At 42.7% G+C, this 13,561-nt stretch overlaps 1 protein-coding gene across 1 annotated transcript in view; it reads left to right on the plus strand.

Moving 5' to 3' along the window:
• Nucleotides 1-5,591, plus strand: part of STMN2 (stathmin 2) — a 38,269-nt gene extending 32,678 nt beyond the window's left edge. Inside the window, exons 5-6 of the mRNA XM_032128080.1 lie at nt 2,843-3,034; nt 5,352-5,591. Of these exons, the coding sequence (XP_031983971.1) occupies nt 2,843-3,034; nt 5,352-5,411 (252 nt within the window). The 3' untranslated portion in view covers nt 5,412-5,591. The remainder of the gene's footprint in view (nt 1-2,842; nt 3,035-5,351) is intronic.
• Nucleotides 5,592-13,561: the final 7,970 nt, after the last annotated feature.

Here is a 13,561-nt window from a genome sequence, read left to right on the forward strand (position 1 = left end):
AGCCTCAACCCTGTGGGTGTTTTGTGGCATGGAGGGGGGTTCCTTTATTTTGAACCAGTCCTGGGTACCCGTGATTTTCCTCACTCAAAATTCCTTACAATATGCCATTAAAGACATATTGTAAAGGAAAATCACATTAGGGGTCTTCAGTCAGTCCCTGAGGCCTGGTTCAGCTTTCAAGCAGTCTCTTACTGGTGCCAATGCAATGCGCATCCAGTAAATACTGAATTCGAGTGTAAGGATTTTCTTCATTATCATGGATTAGTGGGCATATTATTTTTGAGTGTACTGTCTGCCGGCATAGCATCCAGAAATGTGTGTGCTTTGATATGAAACTCTAATTTTTCACTGTTCTCCAGGATTTATGATAAAAAGTAGTTCCAGAAGGCAAAGGGTTTGTGTTGAAGAAAACAAATCCTGAAAAATGGGCAAGTGCCCCAAAGTCTCAAAGGCATTTTGCTACCTCCATTGAAAGCAAATGCTCTTTTAAAAAATGCTTCTTACATGCATAGTCCAAATCTTACTTTTTATTAGTGCATGGTTATGTCATTGAAAATGTCTGTTTTCCAAATCTGAAAAAGTCTGATTTTATAACATATAATTTATGAATATTTAAACACCATGAAGTGTTAGCCTTTCAAATTATCAAGCCACTTCTTAAATGTTTCATGGGAAAGGACATTAAAATTAGTCTAATAGCATCTTTCCTATTCAAACTCACAACAGGAAGAGAAATATGTTCTCAGATTATCCATTACTTTTAGATCATTTAAGCAAAAGGTTCAAAAAATTCATATCAGCAAACAAAATTTAATGATTATAACTTTTCCACAAGTAGATGAGAGATTGCCATTGAGTAGTAAATGAAACAGAATATGCAGAATAACTTCGCAAGCACTGGTCAAACTGGGCCACTCAGGTTTGTCCTCAAGTGGGAAAGCGAGATGAAAGTGTTTAATTATTTCAGTTTTACATTGCATCCAATCTTTTAAAATAACTTTTTTACATTTTGAAATAACCTACAGTTAAGAACTGTTAAATGCTAAGTATCTGAAATGAAATATTTTGCTTCAAAATAAACTACTTTTCTAATATGGTTATTAAAATTTTTGATATTTTTATTAAACTTATGGGGCTTTTATGATTTTTTAACTGCACTACAAAATTCCTTCTTTGCCTGGCTCTTCTTGTCTTTGGCTTATCTTTCTTCCATACTCCACCAGTGAAAATCCCTCTGCTTTCAGCTTCATCTGTCCGAGGGGTTTTGTTCCCATTTGCAACATCTTTCATCTGGCCCAACAGAGTCAGACATACAAAAAGTGCTTGCTCTATTACTCAGCATATGCTCTGATGAAGGGAAGATCCAGGAGGAGCCTCTGGGAGGTACCAGGCTTTTCAGGAGACCGTTCCTACTAGCAGTTGCTCCAGAGATCAGTCTGAGGAATGAGCCTGTACCTGCAGCCAGGCCAGAGATGAAAACGCATTAAGTGGTCAGGATGGATGGAAGTGGCTCTCTCCTATGATCTCAAGCAAGCCATTACAGCCTTTCAAGGCCAGATGTGTTTTACTCCAACATCTTGCTGAAAGATGTTCTGTCTGGCCTTTGCAGCCTTTTCTAGAATCTGCTTAATTTGCCTCATCAGTGCACTTGGCTTTTTGCATATCTTACTTTTATTAAAATGTTTGTTTTCTCCTAGTTGGGTCTTGCTCGTATAAAAGAATTGCAGCCTTCTTCAGTCCATTTAAAGCCACATGATAGAATTTAAAAGGTTTCATTACCACTAATTATAATTAATGGTTAAAGCCCTTAATTTAGGCCTTAAACTAACTCATTTTTATGGATAACAATGGCAACAGTGCCTTGTGATGAACACCGAAATACGCGTTTAGCCTCCCGGAGCCCTATTTCATTCTGTTTTTCTGTTTCTTCTCATGCTGCCTCTCATTTGTTTTATCCAAAAGTGTATGATGTTGCTTATTCTTTCCAAATAACTGTCTTTTCAACTAGACTTGCCTGGAGAATGGGCCCAATGCTGCAAGTTTTTTGGCTTCTTTCCTAGGATTAGTGGTTTCCTGTTAGCAATCTGATTTAAAATAAATAACAAAGCTTATGCTTCTGAGCGGTGAATTTGCTCAACACAATATTGAGCATAGACTGGATCTGTTTAATTCCTACTTGCAGTTTTCATCTTCCTTGCAAAATACAAACTTCTAACAAAAAATTTTTGTCATTTTCTATGCAACCCTTTTTTTCCTTTCCTAATCAGTGAGATTAATCCGAATAGAAGTGTAATGGGAAAAAACATTGTCTGAATTGATGCTGCGTGTCTTTCATGTCAATAAACTTCCAAGCCTGTTATTAACTATTCAAGCACATTAAAGAAGAGTCCAGCCTGGACTGGGTGAAAATTGCCCCTGTCCTGCATCAGTAGTCTCACTTTTAACTCTGTACATTTCTTCAATCCCAGGTCCCTGTCGCCAAAGATAAAAGGCCTGTAGCTAAGAGACTGCAGCTGTCAGAGGTTGAGCAACCACTGTGGTAATCCAGATGACCCAGGGCAGTAACACAACAGCATTTCTTGTTAACAGAAATGATTTGGACATTTCTGTGCTGCTGTCTCAGGCGTGTACCCCACATTTAGCCAGTGCTTCTAAACCTATGTTATTGAGGCTAATCTGGTTCAGTCACAAAGTGACCTTTCCAAAAAAAAGCAGCAGGCTTTACACAGTTTCCGTGCTCAGGGAACTGTTGCCCTGTAGCAACATGCTGTGCTCCACGGCAACATGGCAATGTGCTTTGCTCCATGAGTATTTCATCTCAGCTATGTCTCTCTGTTTCCAGTCCCAGGAGGCTCAGGTGCTGAAACATCTGGCAGAGAAGAGAGAACATGAGCGAGAAGTGCTTCAAAAAGCTTTGGAGGAGAACAATAACTTCAGCAAAATGGCAGAGGAAAAGCTGATACTGAAAATGGAACAGATCAAAGAAAACCGCGAAGCTAATTTAGCTGCTCTTATTGAACGCCTCCAAGAGAAGGTAACCACACCATCACTCCTCACCTTAGACTAGAGAGGAAAATCTAGTCAACATTTTGCAGAGATGTTGTGTGTAGTCCTTATCTCAGTTACTACACTTGAGCAATTTTTAAGTCAGAGCCACTGATGCCTGTCTAAACCACCACTCACTTTGAAAAAGGACATCACAGGATGGTTGAGGTTGGAAGGGCCCTCTGGAGACTATCTGGTCCAACCCCAGGCTCAAGCAGGGGCACCTAGAGCCAGTTTCCCAGGACCATGTCCAGGTGACTTTTTAATGTCTCTAAGGATGTAGACTCCAGTTCCACTCTGGGCAACCTGTGCCAGTGCTCGGTCACCTCACAATGAAAAATTGTTCCCTGCTGTTCAGAGGGAACCTCCTGGGTTTTAGTTTTTGCCCATTGCCCCTGGTCATGTCACTGGGCACCACTGGAAAGATCCTGGCTCTGTGTTCCCTTCATTCAGGTATTTATAGACATTTGTAAGATCCCCCTGAGCCGCCTCCAAACTGAACAGTCCCAGCGCTCTCAGCCTTTCCTCATAGCAGAGACTGAGAGATGCTTGTTGACCCTCATGGCCCTTTTCTGGACTGTCTCTAGAGAAAGGTTGGCTTTCTAGCTTTTAGGAAGTGCTGTGAACAAATGAAAGGTCACTTGTGTTTAGATTTCAGCTTCTAAGAAAAGTCACTGACCAAATCAAACAGTTGCCCTATGTCTGTAGTTCTTGGTTTCTCAGAGGATAAAGATGAAAAATTATGGGAAAAAATTCTTTCATATATAGCAAAAGAGGTCTGTCCTTCCCCAAGTCTTGCAAGGAAGAGAGTAAATTTTCCTATGGAGGTCTTTGGTACAGCCAGAGGAAACAGGGAATCACAAACCCCATATGCAGGATGAAGTGTGCCCTTCTCCAAAAAAACCCTTCCACACAAGGGAGAGAAACATGCAAATAAAGATTGAAAAGTGTTAAGAAGAAATTAAGTAGTTCTGCATGAGGGATCACTTGTTTCTCTCAATAATTAACTTTCTAATATATTAGTAAATTGGCTAAAGAAAATAGCTCTCAGAGGTTTTCAAGGAGATCTTCTTAAGCACAGCACCTCTACATTTTTGGTGGAGACAAAAGTCTTGGAGAGTAGGAAAGAAACATCAGAATCCAAAGGATGATGTTACAAGTAACTACGCAAACAGGATTGTTCTTGGTTTAAGAACTACACCCAGATTACGTGACATTTTTGCATTATCTTAGTTTGCAGGGCACATACCCCAGGCCTTATGAAAACAAAGGCAAAAGCTAATTAGTTACCCTCGAGGTCCAGAAGGAAGTGGAAGGACAGCTGACACGTATCTCTGTCCTAGGTTGATGTTAACAGACTGTTAAACCCTGTTTCCACAGAAATACGATGGCATATATGCATGAAACCCAAGAAAGACTTCTGAGGAAAGATGACAGTAACTCACTTGGAAACATTTGTACTGACCCGTAATTAAAAATACAGTTTTGCCAACACCAAAACATCAAAAACAAACATCATTTGCCAACATCAAAAGTGAATCCTTAATATACAGAAAAAGAAGTGAGGTATCTGGTTCCAAGTCTTCCCAAGTTACACAGAACTGTGGGTGCCCCAAGGTATTGGTGTCTAGAAGTTGCAGCAATCAGACGTAACTTCTGTATACTGCTGTTAATAGGAACACCAAGGAACAAGTCCCTTATAAAATCTAGCATTCAGTATTGCAGACCTTTCAAGGACTGATTTACAGGTTCAGTCAGTATAATAGGCAGTATTCTTCATCATAGCCAGAGAAAGAATCAAGAGGACAGGTAGCTTCAGTGCTCAGACTAAGGAGATGTTTGAGACTTTATGATTGACCTGTCTTGTTGAAACTAAGTTCTTGGGTCTTTGTTACGGTTCCTAAATGCTACAGATAACAGAGTAACTAACGTACAATGTGCAGGCAATTAGTTCTTCAGTTTAATATCCAGGAATTCAAAGGGCAAGTGTGAGTATGTGGCACCTGCTCAAGCAGCATCTCTATATGTGGCCCTTTAAAATGAAACTCTGTGAGGTTCTGAGGATTATAAGGCCGTGTCAGGTAAAAAACTGAGCTCCAAAGCAGAAGAAGAAAGCACAAAACGTGCCTCAGGCTGGTCTGGTTGATGACAGCTCTCCTGAGTTGCTCCCTTTAAAGATGGTTGTGCTGTGAAACAAGTTTTGAACAAACATCAAATGCATGACCTAAACAGGTTGTCAGCATGAACCTCCCTGGGCAGGTGGAATGAGAAAAAGGTTTGATTTTTCCCTTCTTGATGTTTTCCAGGAGAGGCATGCTGCAGAGGTCCGTAGAAACAAGGAGCTCCAGGTGGAACTGTCTGGCTGAAAAGAAGCAATGGTGGATGTGACCCATCCCCACCATTAGTAAACTCCCCCTGCCTATATTATTATGGATCATGCGATATCAGTATGGGAAATGTATGACGTGGTTTAAAAAAAAGTAAAAATCAAGAACTCAATAAAAAACTTTAAAAAAGAAACAAAAAAAAAAAAATAAAAACAAAAACAATGCGGTCTCTTTGCAGAATGATTTGCTTGATGTTTAAAAAACTTGGATCTTATTTTGTAAATACTTACATTTTTGTTAAAAAATACAATTATTGCATTATGCAACTTATTTCATAATCTTACATGTCCTGTAACAGGCTTCTGATGTTGTCTGTTTCCACTCGGTTGAATTTGCTGGGTCTGTTCATTTGAAGCACCTCACGTCTAATTCCATTCCCTGCGACTTCTCATTCCAACCCACCATGAGGTCAGTAGTAGTTCTATGGTGCTAGAGACCAGTCATTGCCTAATAACCTAGACTGCTTTGCCATCAATAAGCTTTCTTGAAACAGTGACTAGATCACAGGTATCGTGACTTCACATTCAGCTGTCCAAGACAAAAGGCTCTTAAAATGTTTTTTCAAATGCAGTTTATGCTGCAGGGCTCTGTACTGTGCTGTATAATTGAGGTTGAATCACCATGTGGAGTGTTTGTTGCTTCTGCTTTTTGAGGTGAGAGGCAACAAAAGCAGCTGTGCAACAGAATGAAATCAGGCAAGATCAGTTTGAGACAAATTTAAGAGGCACATTGTAACCATCAAGCTATGACAAATTCTGGATGATGCCAAACAGCCATACAAATGCTAATTGTAAAGTGAGCTTAATTCACCACTTGAAAATTTATTGATGGAGCAACTAATAGATAGCATCAAGTGGCTTTATCTGTAGGTGCCATGATCTATGATACTTATCTGATGCTACCACGTTACATGTGTAATCGTACAAGAGGCTACAGAATATTTCATCTGGAACCCATGAGCCAGTTGTTACCTTTTTTTTAATGACACTGCTGACTTCCATTCATCATGACCTCTACTCTTCAGTGTTAGCCAACCCTACCTAGTGACAGACATCTAGGACTAAGAGGGATGAAGCAGGAGGAATGACTAGACAGGGTGCTTGTGCCAAGTACAGTATCACCAAACCTAACACATCATCCCCAAAATAGCTGCAGTTTTGAAGTTGTCCCTACCCCCCTGGAGGTTGCTGCCTGCATATTCTACTCTTCATTAGTGCTATTTTCCTGTATGTCATTGTGAGCAAGCTGTGATTAATAAAGAATTGGGGTTCTGTGAACTGAAAAAGGGCTTGTTTCTTCTCTCGCTCCATTACGTCTCTGGCATGTGCCCATGTAAGGGGAAAAACTAATGTAGTCATAAAAGCATGGAAATGGGACTTAAACAAGACTTGTTAATAAACCAAGCCTATTTCTCTGCTCAGATGGACTAACCCCTGCTATGCATTTTCCAGTGCTTAGGCTGGTTGTTTTTAAAGATTATCATATAAACTGAGCCTGTAAATGTGATCTGTAGCACTGAGTTTATTAAAAGGAGCTAGCTGTATACACATGCACAGGCACTCCTTAGTCCTGACTCAATATTGGGGGAAAAAAGTGGAATTTGGGAAAAGAAAAGTAAGTAATGTAGCTCTGGATACTTACATCAATAACTACAACAGGATTCTGGGTGTTAACACACTGGGTTTTAGGGTAGAAAGTACTAATTTATAGGATTTATTGAAGAACAAAATCCCTTGGGTTGCTTCTGAGCTGAAGAGCTGAGATGTAAAATTGAATCAGACCCCATTTTGAACTGGACAGATGATAAAGTAATATCTCTAGGCTTAGTTTTCTGATTTAGAGTCATGAAAGTGGTATCAGAGAGATGTTTCAGAGAGATGGACCTTATGCTCCACGTCTGCAACAGTCAGTTTTTATTTTAGCAGACTATTTTATTTTGGAGCCAAGAGATGGCCTGCAGTCAAAAAGCAGCAAAAGTTGAACCAGGAGAAAGGCTGTGAGCTCAAATCTGTGTGCAGTGAGCTCAGTAGCACAGAATGAAATGAGTACTCCAACTTGTTATGGCAGCTGGGTTTTCTTGCCTAAATCTTTCTCATGAAATTACCAGAAGTAAACCTGGCAGAGAAGCCAGATAGCAGACGTTGAGTCTGGACGACATGAACTTCAGTGTTGCCAAGCCTGCAAAGTTTGTATATTGCTTTAAGCCCCAGTAAAAAGTACATTATTATGATTAAATTAAAGATCCAGGATCTTAGTTTGAGGGCTTGTGGATTTCATTCCCTAATGGCAAGCCACTTAAGTTTTCCCTGTCCATTGACTTAACAAATTCTGGTAGTACTTCCAGCCCGTTTCCTGTTTGTCTTCCTGGCGATGGTTGCTCAGAGAAGAAGCCAAGGACAAATCTCTGCTGAGGCAGCCTGCCTCACTTCCATGGGGTTCAACTCTCTTCCCCCACCAACAAGGGTGTCCACACACGAAGTGCCTGCTGGGATGGTCTCCAGCACATGCTCACCCTCTCACAGACCTGAGCTTTACCTGGGAGCTGCTTCTCAACAGGTACCAAGGCTTTTCTCAGCAGGGAAAAGAGTGAAGAACCAGACAGTGGGAGCGCTGCTGCCACAGGTCACAGCCCATGCTCTGCTCCTTCTCACTTGGCTCTTTGAGTAGTGGAGGGTCTACAGTTTACTTTGGAAGTTCGTTTGCAAGTACACTGCCTATTTAATCTCTGATAGCAAGAAGAAATATCTGGAGACCTGCAGCATGATTATTTCCTTCTTCTACTCCTGTTCCCTTATATTTCCTTGTATTTTGCTTTAGTATTGCCTTTCTAGCTTCTCCCTGCTTGTGCCACCAAAAGTGTATTTTTGCCACGAGTGTCTTCATGTGGAGCTACAGACAAAGCATCTCCTTGGAAAGTAATAACAAGTAAGTATAAAACACCTGCTTTTTAAAATATTACCATTTTGGTAAGACAGGGCTTTTTTAATTCATTGGGAAGCAGAGTGCTCAGGGCTTTTAGATCGAAAAAATTTGCCTTCTTCTTTGATTTACTGTAGATGCCCAAGTCCATGCCATGAGCTGTGAGCAGCTGCTGCTGAACTGCAGACCGTTTTCGATAGGCTGCCTGAAACCTCCCGCAGGATGGGAAGGAGCCTGGAGCGCTGGCATTGTACCACACAGATGTTTCCTCCTCCCACTGGGCTATATGATGGCTCAGAAGCAGGGCAGAGCTGTGCAGCACATCTAGAGAGGCACTTCTGGCCTGTGACCTCCCCAGCTCCAAGAACTCACTCCAGGAGAGTGTAGGGTTCAATTTTCTCTTCATTAACTCATCACTTGTGCCAAAGCTGCCACGAGGCAACTGCCTGAGCAGTCAAACAGGAATGGCTCAAACCTGCCACAATTCTCGTGGCCCTACCAAAGCCACAAAATTTATGCTCAAACCAAGTCATAGAATCCTAGAATCGTTTAGGTTGGAAGAGACCTTCAAGATCATTGGGTCCTGGCGTCATTGACCTGGCACTGCCAACTCCACCACTAAACCATGTCCCTAAGTGTCACGTCTACATGTCTTTTAAATACCTCCAGGGATGGCGACTCAGCCACTTCAGTTCCAATGCTTGACAACCTGGTTGGTGAAAAAAATTTTTCTAATATCCCAGAGTCACAGTTCACAGAATCATTTAGGCAGGAAAAGGCCATCAAGTCCAACCTATGACCAAACACCACCACGTTAACTAGCCCATGGCACTGAGCCCATGTCCAATCTTTCCTTAAACACATCCAGGGATGGTGACGCCCTAGGTAGCCCATTCCAATATCTAATCACCCTTTCTGTGAAAAATTTCTTCCTAATGTCCAATCTGAGCCTTCTTTGGGACAACTTTAGGCTGTTTCCTCTTGTACAGTCACTTGTTACCTGGGAGAAGAGACTGACCCCACTACTACCTCCCAAGTATTTCCAAAGTCAGGAGGCTTGGATATGGGGTTTAAATCCACCACCAGTTTGGAACTTGAAAACAATGCCTTTTCTTTCCCCTTTGTTATCCTGCTTCTTGTCACGCAGAGAGGTTTTTGTTGCTTTCTTTTTGAATGACTGGAAGAAAATCCTAACCCTTCTACAGCCAAATAGCAATGTCTGCCTGTTCCCTCACTCCAGAATCCCCAAACATGTGACTGATGGCACAGCAGCACTGTACACACACACACAGTTGTCTGCCTGCCTGCCACCCAGCAACCCTGCCAGAGGGATGGGCTCTGTGATCAGCGCAGGAGAGAGTTTTACTCCCAGCACCTAAACTATGCAGAGAAGAGAGGTGCTTCTCTCTCATGTCCCAGAAGGAGAGAGATGTTAGGGCAGCAGGAGCATCTTTCTTATCCAGCTGTTGCCAGATCCCATCATGTCAAATGAAGCCCTCCCATCAGGCTTTGATTGGAGAGAAGCGAGGATTGCACAGGAAGAGACAGGCCCCACACCTATCCTGCAGCACATTCCCGGTTCCGAGCATATTCCAGCGGTGGGAAGAGGAGACGTTCACTCAGCAGAAGGGATATTACCAGGGCGATCATGAGATAATTTTAGACAGCTTTCCCCGTGCCTCAGGGCTGGTGCCGCAGTGATGCTGGTGCAATACTGCCATGCAGTGGTCAGACTTTAAAAGGGGAGCATCTCTGAATACACCAGGGACTGATTGCAAGGATTTCCTTTGAAGAATATCCATTCCATCTGCTGTGCAGTTTATACTGGGTTTTGGATAAGGTAGATGGTGGCTTTGAAATCTGAAGCCTGGGTCCGGACATTTTCAGGTTTAACTCCAATGTAACAGGAGTGGCATGACCACAGATAGCTCTAAGACCAAAAAAAGGACTGATATTTTTGTGTGGAACATGGAGCAGCCAGAATTACAATTATTGCAACACCACGATCAGAAGCACTCCTGACTATGGTAATTTCGGCATTACTGAACCTTCAAATATGTCTAGAAAGCAACAGATGGTGCACAGCAGCCAGCTCAGAAGAAAGACCGAGAACATGATAAAAGCAATGTCTGAAGTACAGGGAAGGGCAAAAGAAGTTAAATCAGAAACTGTCAGCAGATCGGGGGCTAAACTAACTATGAAACAAATCTCATATTTGAAAAGTAGTTTTCATCTCCCAGCGAAGGAGAGAGCATGGTCACCCTTGAAGCTGTCTCCCTTGAAAAACACTGAACTCTTTCTCCACCCCCACACCAATACTTGGAACTAGACAGAGGAACAAGATATATATAATACTTGGCACAAGACAGAGGAACCTAAAATCCAGCCTACATTATATATGTGGGTGTGTGTGTGGGTGTGTGTTATCCATACTTCTGTGAGCAACTGAAACCAGAGTATGCTTGGATTACCCCATGGATTAGGGGGTAAATGTGCAGTAAAATGCTTGTGCTCCAGCTATTCATAATTCCAGTGCTATGCTGAAGCTCTGATGCCATCTGATCTTTTAGTTTTCCTCCAGGCAAATTCATGGAGATTCCTTTTTCTATTCAAAGACCATAGAAATGAATATAATTGATGATTTACTTAGGGAAACATTTGCCTGCTTCAAGTCTACAGTATAATGCCACGCTCCCTTTCTTTTGGACGGCAGTAAGTAGCTGCTGGAAAATGCCTTCCTGCTGTAAGAGTTTGGCTTTGGTAAAATGGGTCACAGAAAAGAAAAATCCTGGGCAATTCCTGAAGATGGAGACATGAAAGGCATTATCCCAGATACAGCCCAGACAAATGTGATGTCGAGAACAGCCAAGCTACAACTTAAATTTCTTACAGTTGCAATGGATTTTTAAACAAACTTTGAAAATTAGGTTCACCCTATCAAAATAAATTTTAAAAACATTCACTCTTAAAAGATGCTGTTTTCCAAGAAGTTGTTTAGATAATAATTTCTACATGGTTGCAAAAGTTGACAAATATCCCCATGTACAACTGCTTCTGACCAGAAGATGGCAATCTCTTATTATTTAATAGGCAGCTACAGATGGTAAATTTTATTTTGAAGAGCTTTTCAAGCTCTGCAGAATCCTGAAATCCTGCTTTGTGGAGACTGATGTTCTATATTTGCCCTAAAATATGGGTTTGGGTTTAAATAAAACATAAAAGATAACACTTTTTCCTTGGGCAAAATTCATTGGTTTTGCTATATTTCCTTAAAAATACAGCACTGGGCAGACATTTGAAAGAAACCAAAGGATAAGGTAGCCACATGAATAAACAGGTTAATGTTACCTGTTCTGTTAGTCTGGAGCTTAGAGGCTGATTCCTACTCCTAGCAAGTCTGAAACAGCTCTCCTGAGTGCTGGATGCAAGCAGGAAAACATCACTGCTCTTCAGATGGATTTTAAGCAGGCTGAAAAAGGGTGATGCTCACAGCAGAAGAAACTGGAACATCCCTTCCTGCACTGTGTTTTACACTCAGATGTTTGCAAATGATGAAAAAAATGGTGGGGTTCAGTGGCATATGAACAGCTCTCCTTGAGCTGGTTGCACAGATTGCGTGTTTTCCTGACACAGGTATTACTGGGGAGCAGCACTGGCTAAGTGCACATCTTCTGTCTCCAGGGGTAAGTTTGGAGGCAGCACAGCTGCTTGCTCACAAAGCACAGTGTGTGCTCAGGTTAACAGTTTCTGTCAGACCTTGGATTTCCCCATGAAGGGCCAGCTCGGTCTGCCTTGTGCCGTGCTCCTAGGACACCCTGCCAATGCTGGAGGAAGCCTGACTCACCCAGCTTGGTGCATCACCTTGGGTGCCTGCCCGTGCAGGCGCAGCCTGCGGCAGAGCTCTAGGGAAGGATGACTTCTGGGAAATACAGAGAAGGAGGAGGCTGACGGCTGCCACTGGGACACAGCAGCAAATTGGCAGCAGCAGCCAAGCTTTGGGAGAGCAAGGGTGAAGCTGGGGGGTGCCGCTTCTGCTCTGAGTTCCCCCCGTCCCTGGAATCTCAGGAGGGGTGCTGTGGGAAGGCGATCCATGCACGGGTGTCGTGGTTTAATCCAGCAGGCAGCTGAACACAACACAGCTGCTGGCTCATTCCCCCCAGCACTGGGATGGGGGAGAGAACTGGGGGGACAAAAGTAAAATTGACAGTTGACAGTTTTATAGGACAGAAATGGAAATGGAAAGGTGGTAATAATAATAATAATAATAATAATAATAATAATAATAATAAGGCTATACCAAAAAAGTGTTGCACAATGCAATTGCTCACCCCCTGCTGACCAATGCCCCAGACAGCTCCCAAGCTAATATACTGAGCATGATGTCGTAAGGTATGAAATATCCCTTTGGGCAGTTGGGGTCGGCTGGTCCAGCTGTGTCCCCTCCTGTCTCCTTGTGCCCCCCAGCCTTCTCAAAGTGGTGTGGTGTGAGAAGCTGAAAAGTCCTTGACTTAGAGTAAGCACTGCTCAGCAAAACATCAGTGTATCATCAACATTGTTCTCACCCGATATCCAAAACACAGCTTGGTACCAGCTACTAGGAAGAAAATTATCTCTATCCCAGCCAAAACCAGGACAGCAGGGAGGGTCCAAGGGCATCCTGGGAACTGCACTCCGAACCCATCCAAGATGCTTTCCAGCACTGACACTACTGCATGGGTGTGTGCCCTTGTTATGATCCAATTTTATTAAGGTTCTTTGGAAATTCCTCTGCAATGAATTTGCAGTTAAGGTGAAAATGAGACTATATGCCAGTGACAATAATATGGGGTTTATTGTATAGTAAATGTGAGAGAAAGAGAAAAGAAAAGGAGAAAGAAGAAAATGGAAAATGGGGAGAAAAAGAGTGACAGAGACAGAATAAAAAGAATATCACCGCTCCATGGGTCCCACTGGTGCCTCGACGATGCTCTTCAGCAGCTCCTCCTGGTGGTGTAGGTCCCCTGAAAAAGCATAGAATCCCATGGGTGTACATGCTCAGGCTGGGTGGGCATGTCCGGCCATGTCCCCCTGGGGTGGGGTCAGTCTCTCACAGCAGACTCTGGGTCTGTTGCACCACGTGCAGCCCTGTGGGGCCAAGCCTCTCACGGGAAAGTCCCATGGATGTGCCCTGTGGGGCTGGGGGTTCCACAGCTGGGCCACTTTGTGTAATT

Source organism: Corvus moneduloides, chromosome 1 (genome assembly GCF_009650955.1).
Source record: "Corvus moneduloides isolate bCorMon1 chromosome 1, bCorMon1.pri, whole genome shotgun sequence".
NCBI lineage: Eukaryota > Metazoa > Chordata > Aves > Passeriformes > Corvidae > Corvus > Corvus moneduloides.